Source organism: Orycteropus afer, unplaced genomic scaffold (assembly GCF_000298275.1).
Source record: "Orycteropus afer afer isolate SDZICR_OR568_19922 unplaced genomic scaffold, OryAfe1.0 scaffold00371, whole genome shotgun sequence".
NCBI lineage: Eukaryota > Metazoa > Chordata > Mammalia > Tubulidentata > Orycteropodidae > Orycteropus > Orycteropus afer.
The window spans coordinates 558422-570975 of record NW_006921958.1 but is presented as its reverse complement, the minus strand read 5'-3'; the positions used below and the strand labels follow the sequence as shown (position 1 = coordinate 570975).

Sequence of the window (12554 nt, the reverse complement as noted above, 5' to 3'; positions counted from 1 at the left end):
TTTTCAAAGGTGGCTTCACAGATGTTCCACCAAGGCCACGTGAGAGTCCCGCCAACGTGGCCCCGACGCGTCAGGGAAGCTACCTCTTTTCTGGACTTCTCGGCTCTGCGCATCTCCTGCCGCAGCGCGTCGATTTTCTGCATGGCCACCTCCATCTCCTCCTCCTTGTCGCGAAGCTGCCGGGAAACCTTCTGCTTCTGGGAGCGGAGCTCGGCCATGCGGTCGTTGAGCTCCGAGAACTCCTGCAGCGCCAGCTTCCGCTGCTGGTGGGCATCTTTGAGCTCCTTGGCCTGGGACTTCAGTCGCTCTGAAGCTTCTACCAGTTGCTGAAAAAAACGAATTGTATACACTTGACATTTGCTCAACAAAGACATGGCAGGTTCAAGTTTAGTCTCCCTGCTGGTTACAGGTCACAGCCACACAGCCAGGCATTCACAATCTCAGCAAAGCCCCTGTGCTTTGCTCCAGCAAGCCACACAGGCAGCCAGAAGGTCTATCTGCTGAGCACCATCAGGCACCAGGGAAGACCCTTCCTAACACATGGGAGCAGCCCCCACAGCAGGCAACAACTTAAAGCTCTCCCTGTGCCATCAACATAGTCTTGGAGAGAATGACCATGAACATAGGCACTCAGTCTAGTGACTTCAAGTCAACTAGGATCAGAAAAGGACACATGATACGTGAAAATGCTTAAGATTTCAATCAGAAAGTAAAAACCATGTGCGAAAAGAATCACTGGCTGGCCGATTCTTCCCCAGGGCTTAAGGGAGGAATGCAGTTGGTCCTCAGGGTGGAACCACAACTCGGGCTTGCCAATGGTGGCACCAACAAGCCTGATCTCCCTGTAGCCCACCTGGCCAGCGGCCTGCTGGCCCCTCCCTTCAACACCTGCTGCTGAGGCTGGATGGAAACCTGACCGGGTGGGGACTGGGCAGGTCCCCTGGGGAGGGCCGGGGACTAACCTCCACCAGGACCTCCAGGCCTGCTCCGGGCAAGCTGGGTGATGGCACCAGAGTGGGGATCCCACCCGTCCCCACCCAAGACCCCCTGACGTATCACTGCTGGTGGTAAGCTTAAAAGACAAACTGCCTTTGCAACCGTGTCCATTTCAGGAAATAAATCACAAACAATAGGCTTAACTATGCAAGTGCATAAATTAATGCGTTTAGAAAACATGATCCTAAGTGTGGTGTTAGTAAGCATCTGAGGACACAGTCTGACGCATTTACTGAAAATCAACTTTTTCAAGCAGCAGCTACCAAATCTTCCCTGCCACCCTTCTTCTGAGACGAAGGGCAATGTGGGCAGTGGGGTGGTGAGGACAGGTCAGGTGCTACGGACGCCATGCCGGGAGGGGAAGGACACCCTGGGGCTCTCTGACCTCCCTCTCTTTCAAGATGAGGAAATGCCGCCTACTCTGTAGGCGGGGTGGAGGCCTGGGGCAAGCTGCATCTGGGAGAAGGGTTTTCAATGTGGCCATGAACTTAACCTTGTAAACTGTGCGACCTCCCCGAGCCCCTCTGGCACAGTGGTCCTGGGTACCTTGTGGAAGTCCTCCTTCTCCTGGCGCGCCACACGGCACTGCTTCTCCAGCCCCTTCAGCCGCTGCGCAGAGTCCTCACGCTCCTGTCGGAGGACCGTGGTGTCCTCACGCTGTCGCTCGAGCCGACTGGCATCTGGACAAAGGCGACAACAGACCATGTTCCTTCATACACGGGCAGTCAAACCTCTAGGATATTTCACACTATCTGATAGTACACTAGGTGATGTTCCACAGCCATTTTCCTTGTTTAGCAGCTCTTTTGACCTTCACACAAGCAAAGTGCTCTGCACGTACGGAAGCTGACGCCTGAGGCTTTGCTCCAATCTCATGCCAACCGGCATCTCTTCTCAGACTGAGAGCTAGGCTGCACTGCCCGTCCTCTCACTCCTGCTGTGTGACCCGGCAAGAGGCCTGGCCTTCTCGGGTGAAGTAAAAGCTCCTCGGAATAACTGACTCACTCAGTCCAAGGCTGTTCCTGAATCACAGTGGTGAGGGTCAGACAGGAAATGAATAGACGGTGACAGACTCAGGTGTGAGGTGGAGACGCAAGCAAATGCAGAACCAGCCCATGTCAGGGAATGGGTTAAAAAACCGCCTGAAGTCTCTAGGAAGCTTTGATAACCACAGAACCACAAAATAAAGAAGGTCACAACAGATCTAGCACAGAAAATACTGGAAAGTGGGTGCTGAAAAGTTCAGAGGAGACAGAAGCCAGCACAGCAGCTTCCTGTCAGAGGTGCCAAGAGGGGAACTGAGACAGAAAACGCAGACTGTGCAAGTTTCAGGGACAAGACGTCAGGAGTCGATTCTAATATGTACTGGAAACGGGCAAGGTGGAGACAGGTATTTTAAATGTGGGGACGCAACACCACCATCTACACAGGCTTTTACCACCCGATGAAAAAGACTCTCAGAAACATCCTCAGATTTGCCTCCTAGATTCGAAAGCACTGCTCGCCTGCTATTTTGTTCTTCAGACGTCCGATTTCTTCATTTAGCTCCCTGATCTCTTTGTCGCGGTTGGAGTTCCCCAGGGCTCGAGCTGAGCTGTGAAGGGACTGGACCGTCTGTGTGGACTCTGGGGGCAAGAGAGGCTGGGTGAGTGTGGGCCCAGGCCGCTGGGCGGGGCTGGCAGTGCCCGGGGCCGCCCACCTTGCAGCTTCCTGCTCAGTTCCAGCTTCTCCTGCTCCAGCCTCCGGATCCTCCTCTCGTAGGCCTCCACCTGCAGGCTGTTTTCCAGGCCGCGCTGCACGTCCTCGTCCTTGCTCAGGGTGCTGGACTGCATCACGCTCCTCAGGGAGCCGCGGTCTGAGAAGGAGCTGCAAGACAGAGCAACGGCTCGGCTCATCACTCTGCTGCCGACATGCTGAGTTCACGAGCAGGGAACGGCCCCCCAGGGCAAAAGCTGGTCCTTCTAAATTGGCCACCACCACCACCTGTGGAAAGATGGTGCTGCTTATGGAGCCAAAATTAGACCAGTGTTTCCTTCCTACAAACGGCTAGATGGCCAAGGGGCCTGAGGAGGGGACTCCTTCACAGCTGGTCAAAAGAAGACATTTCTGCAAGGAGGGTCTTCCCTTCTGACCCATCACCTACCTACTCCCAGAATTGCAACCACATGAGGCCCCCTTGGCAGCGAGATGTGCTCAGGGGCCTCCAAGCTGCAGGCCACCTGGGGGATCTGGGCACAGCTCCTCCAACTCCAAGGGGCTCCCCCTTCTTCATCTGTGGACTCAGGAACCTTCATGGCTGCCCCAGATGCCAGCACCCTGGCAAGCTCAGCCCAGCGACTCCCCAACAACCAGCTGATACATGCGCACCCGACAGGCTGCACACAACATGTGCCCGCCAAGCAGCTGAATTTCCATGCCATCTCAGAGTTAATTCTACCCATTATGTGATAATGGCTTCAGAAAAGTCCTGAGTCCCCCACGGTGTCTACTAACGGTGCTGAGCACATGAGTGTACGCTTATCTTGAAATGACTGAGCTGGGCCAGGCTGGGGCACTGCTACTCTAGCACTGTGAGGAGGCCTGGCATGGGAGGGAGCCCTGGGGTACCTGATGGGCATCCCCATGAGTGGGGACACTGGGAAGGTCAAGGGCTTCTGTGCTGGGGACAAAAAGTCCACACATCTCCTGCATCCTAGAAAGTTTCCTGCAGGCCAGCAGGTACCAAGTGCCATTTGGCCTTGGCATCTCATACCAGGAAAGACAGTCTACAAGCTCACACATAAGTGCCACCCCCGGAGGACATTCTCATCAACTCAGGCACCGGTGGCTGGCAGACATCAGGAAGCAAATTCTCGGGGAGCTCTGCTGTATTTCACTGGTCTTTCTTCCTAACCCCTCTCTCTTCTGGGCCCCAAGAGCCCACTGCAGAAGGCCCATTCGGGGTCAAGGCCGACAGACAAAATGGCTACCACGGACTGCACTCCAGCTCTGCCAATGGGACCTACTGAGCAGAGGCAAACGTTCTGAGGTGAACAAGCACAGTGCTCTGAGGGGAGACGGCTCCGTCAAGCGTGACTGGGAACCAGGGACTGACTACTGTGGTCACTGCCTTTCATACCAGACAAATCCTGCCAACCCTGATGCCCACTAAGGCAGAGGTGGCAAACCACAGCCGGAGCCTGCTCTGGTACAGTCTGCAAACTAAGAATGGCTGCATTTTTTAATTTTCAAAGGGGAAGAAGAAGGAGAAAGGAATGAGAAGGAGTAATAATAATATAGGACAGACCATAAGTGCTGCAGCCCACTGGCCACCTGCCCTTTACAGAGTCTTCTGACACAGGTGGTCCCCTGCGAGAAGCAGGTGTGTGTTCTTAAAAAGGACAAAACCACACCCCATGACTCCTTTCAGCAATGCCCTTGATCCTCACCCCCCAACATGAGCAGGCACCTGTGGGGAGGGACAAGCCCAGGCCTACCTTTCTGTCGTGAACGTGAAACCAATGAATGGCAAGTGCAATCCAGAAAAGCCTGTATGAGACCCAGGAGGTAGTATTTCCTGCACAAGAACACACGTAACATGAGTGAACAGTATGCCCAAACAAACGGGGCAAAAGAGAGGAAAAGACGCTACAATAAAGAGAACTTGGGGCTTTTTGGAACTTTAACCCCATGGGGTCACCTGCACATAATCTTAGTTCCCACAGACTTTCACTCCCCATTTCTGGCTCTGCCTGTGAATGGATGATGCAGTCAGAGGGTAAATGCACTGATTCTGAGGGGCATAAAGCCAAACTCAACCCAGCTTAGCAATTTGCAGACATTTTTTAAGCCACAGTAGTCACGACTCAACAAAATCTTGTGCAGAGACTAACACCGTGGGCAAAGTCAAGTCACCTGGACAGATGTAAGGGCAGAGGTTCAGAAACGCTCAGGTTCCTGGCTTACAACACAGGCGAGACTGGGAGGCCAGGGTTAGAGGGTTTTACAGAAGTTTACCCTAACTCTGCTTTTACCTTGAGGATCCTTCTTCAGAATAAACCCAGAGGAGCAGTAGAGGAAGTTTTTCTTTCACTTGGTTAAACCCTAGTTTCTCCACCCCTAAACCAAGCCACATGTTTATACTAAAAAGGTTGAGTCTCATGAGCCCAAAATCATTTTATAACATTTGAGCAACATTCTACTGGGTCCAGGGCGCCAACTGCTTTGCCTAAGTCAGCCGTCCACACCAGCCTGGTCAGACCAAAGCAGAGCACCAGATGAGGCCCTGAGTCAAACCAATTTGGAAAATCTATGACCTCAACGTCAGTGGAAAGACTCAATCTGCATACTGTCACTGTCACCCCGAACTCCAGAGGTGGGAAGCAGCACACATGCAGACACCAGCAACGTTAAGACGGCAGAAGGCCGAGCGTACTTTCCTCTGTGGGGCACAGAGCAAGCGCTGGTGGACAGTTAGAGGGCAGCCAGGCCCCACAACAGGGCTGCAGTTGGGCTTGTATACGACATGCAGAACGCCATGAAGATAAAAGCAAAAGCGTTCCCGCTAAGTTCTGAAACAAAAGCACCATTGAACTCACAATGCTGCTCCCACTGGTGGTTCATCTTTTCTAAAGGGGCACAATTAGGACCACAGTGAGGGGTGAGATGGTGGGAACATTTCCTTTAGACAGCCGCCAAATATATAAAAAAAAAAAAATCACCGTGGCTCTAAGAACATCACCCCGACAAGTAACACCTTCCACAGGTCCCTGAGCCACGCGGATCCTGGAAGAGCAGTGCTGAGGCCGCGTGGCTTCTACTCACAGTGTTCCTGAGCACGTCGTCGTCCACGTCAAAGTTGGACGTGTCGGAGGGGCTGCTGACATCCGGAATGTAAGGAGCTTCTAGGTTCCGTATGTTTTCCCAATTCAGACCTTCGAAGAAGGCATGCTTCTTGAAATCCTCTATCCCGTTCTGCCCGAGCCGGCGCTCCCTGCTGCAGATGAGTCTCTGGATGAGGTCTCTGGCCTCTTCGGACACGTCCGTGACGTGGGATGGGAACTGGAACCGCTCCTGGGGCAGGACACAGTGAAGGATGGAGACACGTTCAGAAACATCTAAGACACATACGGACACTGTCGAAAGAACACAGTGAAACCTGCGAGAGCCAAAGCTCAGCAGGACTGTCTTGTTTGTCTGGGTCTCGTGAGTTTTCTGCCTTTGACGGGTGCAGCACCACTTTCCCGCTGCTCTCTACTGAGTGGGAAATATCTGTATTTTCCTTCCTGACGGGTTTCCGCCTACACAGGTTCCCAGTTTTGCGATTTTATGGGAGCTCCAAAGCAAGTTACTCTCTATTTCATAGTTAAGTAAATGGAAGCCGGGAGCCCCGGTAGCATAATGCCTAAGGCATTTGACTGCCAACCAGAAGCCTGGCAGTTCAAACCCACCAGCCACTCCTCGGAAGGAAGGTAGGGCAATCTACTTCCATAGTGATACTGCCTCGGAAACCCAAGGAGAGGTCGTTATGAGTCAGGTCCAGCTCAACGGCACATAACAATAACAACAACAACAACAACAACAACAACAACATATGGAAGCCAAAGCTCGTAGGGTTTACTTTCAGAAAAGTAAACTAGAACATTACTAGGCTGACTGGGTTTATTTACAGCAGACTTGTTACCACACTGCATGCAAATTGAACAATACTACATGTTCACCATCTGGGACAAAGCCTGTGACGGCATGCTCCTGGGGGGATGTAAGTGCACGGCACAGAGTATCTGTGACAGCTCTCTGCCTAGAAACGTCCTCTACAGAAATACAAATAGAGAACATGTGCGTAATGCTGTGTTCTAATCAAGGAAAATGCTAATTACCTAAATGTCTTTCAGAAGGGGACTTGTTAATGAAAGATACGGGCGTGCGCACATGTGTGAATGCACGCACCCACAAGCACATACCCACTGGAATGCTGCAGTGTGCTGACACAGAGATGTCAACAACGTACTGCCCACCAAACCTACCCACAGGGAGTATGGAAGTGTCAGGGTGAAGCAAATGGTGAGCACGTTCAGCTGCTAACTGGGAGACCGGAGGATTGAGACCACCCACAAGCCTCTGGGCAGAAGGGCCTGGGATCTCGTCTGGAGACCAGCCACTGACAACCCTGCGGAGCACGGCCCTGCTCTGACGCACGTGGGGTCGCCTGAGCGACAGCGGACTCCACGGCAAGCACTCTATGCAGCACGATGCCGTCGACTCACACGCAGACCCAGCTTGCCTCGCGGGCCTGCGTGCAGAGCCCAGCCCTCCTAGCCTGTGCTCCTCCACCGGAGGCCTCACTCTTCCATCTAGAAAAGTAGACCAGCAGCACTGACCCCTGACTGGCCCTGTGGGAGGCTGGGGAGCACGAGCCCCCACCATCAAGCCCCAATCCTGCAGCCTGAACAGCACTGACAGCTGAGACGTGAGCAAGGGCGACTTCTACCAGCTGCCGTATGCACTTTGGATCGACTGGCTTTTGTAAGACGCAAATATCAATTTATAAATGAGAAAGTGTTTCAAGTATGGCCTTTGCTTTGATTTGAAGTCAGGTGGAAACTAAGTACCACATCTAGTTAGTGTTGGTCTGCTCCCTCCATGAGCCATCGGCAGGAGGGCAGCCCTGGGGGCGGGGAGGGGAGCAGAGCAGGCAGGGAAAGCAGGTGCCGGGGGTGGAGGCGAACCGCTCAGGCTCAGGACGGAGGACATGGCATTAAAATGGTGCACGTGACTAAGGAGAACACAGAAAAGGCAAGGTGACCAAAAGGGAACTACGAGAGGGAAAAGGAAAGACAGGGAGGGCAATGCCACAGGGAAGAGCGAGGAGAGAGAACAGGAGTCAGAGCACAGAAAGCAGGTGGGGAAGGACGAGGACTCTGCTCTGAGTCAGGCGACCAGTCTGTGACAGCCACTTCCGGGAGAGCAGGTTCAGAGTCCGAGCTGGTATCTGATTGATAAACCCAGATCCACAGATCGAACTGCCCACCTGGCCCCCCCACTCCCTAGCTACCACCAAAGCCCCCTCCTCCTCCAGGGATTCTGGGCTCGGTGAACCTCACCAGATGCCCAAACCAGAAAGCAGGAACCCCTTTTCTCTCATGGCACATCCACCACGTTCACAGCTTGTGTGGATTCCACCCCTGCAGCTCCCCAGAACTGCCGACTCCCCATCCTGACCACCGCCAGCCTCACCCAAGCCCTGGTCTCCCAACCCTCCTCCTCCTGCCGGCTCGCTGCTCTCTGCCCCAGGCCTATGGCTGGGCACTGGGCAGTGTAGAGGAACACGTCGCCTTACTTCGTGGTTCATGATCTTTCCGTAGGTCTCCACGAGTGACTCGGCATAGAAGGGCGTCTCTCCATAGAGCATCTCATACATGCAGACCCCCAAGGACCACCAGTCGCACTCTGGGCCGTACTTGCCCATGCCGTCCTCCATCGCCTGCAGGATCTCCGGGGAGATATAGTCGGGCGTGCCCACAGCCACTGAGGACTGGACCTGGGGGAGAAAGCTGGGCTTAGGGAGACCCCTGTAGCTCTGTATTAGCTACCTTCTCTAAAACAGGCACCAGGAAATGAAATGATCATGGAATAAATATAGCCAGTGAGCACAACTTAAAAACCCAAGAACTGAAAATGCAGCACAGAATGTATTATCCTGCCGTATAAACACTACCATTTCCAGAACACGTGAGGTTTTCCCACATCCACCGTCTCCTGATGCCCAAATGACACCACGTCCCCAACTAGCAACCTCTCATGTGAGCAGCAGCATGGCCCAGCCCTTTGCTCCAAGTATGGTCCAAGCCAGCTCTCCCCAGACTGTCGCCTGTGTGGGACCCACCGGGCTCTGACTGACACGTAGGTTCTGGGGGCCAGAGATGTCTCCTGTTTGGCAGGATCTCGGTGGTGAGGACACTGCTCACCCACAGCAGCCCCTCAGGCCCCCTAACTGGAACATCTGAAGGCAGGTCAGGCAGAGCTGGGGGCTTAGGCGTCTCCAAGATGGGGAAATGGAGGTCAAGACCAGTGTAGTCAGGGGTTCTTATCTGAGGGCTCCAGCTGGGGAAGTGGTGTCAAGAGTGGGAGTGAGGTGGCCTCCATGAGCTCAATGCCAACATCAACAAAGGTGTGCAGTGGGTCCCAGAAAGGGGAGGGCAATTCCCAGGCTGCCCCCTGCAGGTGCTCCTGAGTGTAGCAACCCTGCGACAGAAAGCCCTATCACTGAGGGCACTGAGCCTCCCTGGTACAGCGAGAGTGGAGCTCATGAGGACACAAGCGTAAAGCGAGAGTGGAGCTCATGAGGACACAAGCACAGAGCCTGGGGTGTCCAAGGAGATGTGTCTCTAGTCTTGGTGGCAGAAGACCCACGGGCCCAGCAGACACCCTCACTGAACACCTAGCTCTGCCTCCAGCCCTGGTAAGCAGCTTCCATGAGCAGGTCCTGAGGTCGGGTAGCTGCCTAAGAGCAGCCCAACTGGTGGGTGGTCCCAGGGCACGTGGACAGCATGGGTCACCCCCAAGGCTCTGAGTCTACAAGACGGAGGGCCAGGCAGGAGCCAGCAACAACAGTCCCAGAGGACCTGCCTGGCCAAAGCCAAAGCCGAACTCGGCCTCCACACCTCTGGGCAGAGGTGGCCATGGACAGAATAGCAGCTGGGCCACGGATGCTGCACGTGCTTGGTCGACGGGGTCGGCAGAGCCCCTGCCCACACCCGAACCCAGTCCCTCATCCACACTGCCTGGCCCAGCCTGCAGAGCCCCCTGCGGGTAACAGGATGACTGGAAGGGTAGCACTATGACACAGGTCAAATGTTACTCAGGATGACAGTGATGCAGAAGAAAGAAAGGTTGAACAAAGGTGGGTGGGAAGGAGGTGGGACTCCAGCTCAGACCATGGCCATGGTCACATCATTTGGGACTGGTTCTGAAGGCCACACAAACGTATCATCTAGTCAGTACATGATCAAGACTTTTAATAGCCAGGGAGGCTGGCTTTGTGCAAGAAATAAATCGCTACAGTCACTTCCCTGAAAACACTTTCAACTGATGCTACTTTTATGGGTTCTTTTAAAATCTGCTGCTTGAAACCTGCTTGTAAGAACATAAGGAACCACTCCTGCTGAAGTAATTCCCATCAGACTTTATGATAAGGGCAGATTTTAAAGAAGACACTCCCAAACATAGGAGCTCTGGTGGCATAGCGCCTAAGGCATTGGTGGTTCAAACCCACCAGCCACTCCTGAGAAGGAAGGTTGGCAGTCTACTTCCATAGTGATGCCACCTTGAAAACCCAAGGAGGGGTCACTGTGAGTCGGATTCGACTCGACGGCAGTGGGTCTGGTTTTCGGCTCTGTACTCTCAAACAGGGAAGAGCACCACCCCTGACCACTGCCACAGGAGAGAAGTGGACAGCCCCCAGATACCAGGGAGCCCATCCCTAGGGAACTGCTAGTGACTCGGCAGAGTTAGGGCGCCCGTGTCTCAGGCCGCTCGCCCACACTGCTAGTCTGATGGTGGACACGGGCCCAATGGAGTGGGGAGCCATCCTCACGTTTTTCCGTGGGAGCAGCAGCTGGCCCTCGTCATACGCTGAGTGTCCAGGAGCCCGGCCTCTAGGCCCATGACACACACAGAAACACTGACAGGAAGTCACCTGCTCCTCCCACCCCAAAATGAGAAAGCACCACACAGCCTGCAACCACCCTGTCCAGCCCAGACAGGACACTGTGAGACAGGACGCCCACGCTGCCTCACTCACTGGGGGCTGTGCTCTCAGGTGGTCAGGGGGAGGAAATCTGGAAACTTCCCTTGTCAGGAGGCAGACCTACTACTTTTGTCAACAAAAAAGGCACTAACGAGGTTTTTAACCTTAAAAATAAAATCCCCAAAGAGAAAATGTCAGCTGTCTAGTCAATGGAGTCACCTTTTTAATTCGTGTTAATAAACATGGCTTGTTAATTGTACTTCAAATGGAAATTTTTAGCCCCTTGTTATTGCAAGCAAAGCCCCAAAACAAATGGAAAATCTCCAACAAAAATACATACAGTTCCATCATCATTCATCTTCAAACATGATCCAAAGTCGGCCAGGCGAATATGACCATTCACATCCAAAAGGACATTGTCAGGCTTAATGTCTCTGTTAGTAAAATAAATACATAAATTAACCATTTCCGTGCAACACATTAGGTCAGTCAAGCCCGCAATTAGTGGTGGAGCAGCTGAGATGCTACTATCATCGTGTCAACAGCTACAACAACCTAACGAAGAACATGTCCACACAGTGGTTTAGTCTGTTTGGCAACAGCACCCACCACCAGCACCACTTACATTACTGTGTGTCAGGAACTCATTTATCTCCACTTAACCCAACGAGGCACCTATTACACACCACCTGCCCCCGCCCCGCCCAACCTGACAAGTTTACTGAGCATCTCTTCTGTACCAGGTACTACTGTCGACCCTGAGTCTATAACCACGAATGAGACACCACCACCCCTGATGTCATGGAGCTTGCACACTAGCTGAAGTGTCAAGGAGATGAACATGCAGATCAATCAATAAATAAGCAATGTGAATCCAGTTGGTATGACACAGTAAAATTTATACGTTAAGTTCTACAGAGAACTATGAAGAAATATAAAACAAGGCAACGGGTTAGAGTTCAATGGGTGGTAGTTCCTGTGAAGTGACACTTGAACAGACTGATAATGCAGAGAAGTCATGTGACAATCTGGGGCAAGATCATTGCAGGCTGACAAACCACCATGTACCCACAGAACAGCAATTTATAGATGAAGACAAGGAGGGTTAAGAAGCCAAGAGCCTGCCTGAAGTTATGTAGCAACAAGTAGTAGAAAAGGAAAGCAGACCCTAGCTGGTCTCACGAAAGTGCATCTTGTTAACTACTGTTCTATGCTGTTCCCAAATCTGCAAGAGAAAGTAGATGTTTTCAAAAGCCGATTAAACAAAATCCACACGTAATCAGTAACGGGTTTTCTATGCACAACCAAACACTGAGAAGGTGGAAGCAGAGTTTAAAGTGCTGAATTCCTTACTGGCAGAAAACACTTGCATGAAAGGGAGCATAAATTTTATTTTAAAAACAAAAGGTGTTCACCAAAAGACATGTACAACTGTATTCCCAGCAACATTAAAGATAATAGCCAAAAAAGTGGAAACAATCCAAACGTGCATCTTCAGGACAACAGAAAAATAAACTGGGTTAGAGTCACATGATTAAACACTGCATCACAACAAAAGAAATAAACTACAAACTACTTCTGAAAATATGGATGAGTCTCACGAACAAATGTTAGCAAAAGATGAAAATTCTTAAGAAAAAAGGCCACAAAGCGAAAGAAAATTCTAACATAATACTCTGTACATAAATAAATATCCTCAAGTAAGAATTCATGAATATGATAAACAAAGCAAAACAAAAAATCCACAATAAATCAAAAAACAAAAGCTCAGAACACAAACAGACAAAAAGAATGAAATGAGAGTTGATTTAACTTTGTTGTTGTTGTTGTT

At 52.0% G+C, this 12554-nt stretch overlaps 1 protein-coding gene across 1 annotated transcript in view; it reads right to left on the bottom strand.

The window, feature by feature from the left end:
• CDC42BPB (CDC42 binding protein kinase beta) overlaps positions 1 to 12554 on the bottom strand; it is a 167080-nt gene that overhangs the window by 38357 nt on the left and 116169 nt on the right. The window contains 8 exon segments of the mRNA XM_042782572.1: positions 68 to 326; positions 1543 to 1676; positions 2502 to 2621; positions 2696 to 2862; positions 4473 to 4552; positions 5800 to 6048; positions 8315 to 8515; positions 11064 to 11157. Of these exon segments, the coding sequence (XP_042638506.1) occupies positions 68 to 326; positions 1543 to 1676; positions 2502 to 2621; positions 2696 to 2862; positions 4473 to 4552; positions 5800 to 6048; positions 8315 to 8515; positions 11064 to 11157 (1304 nt within the window).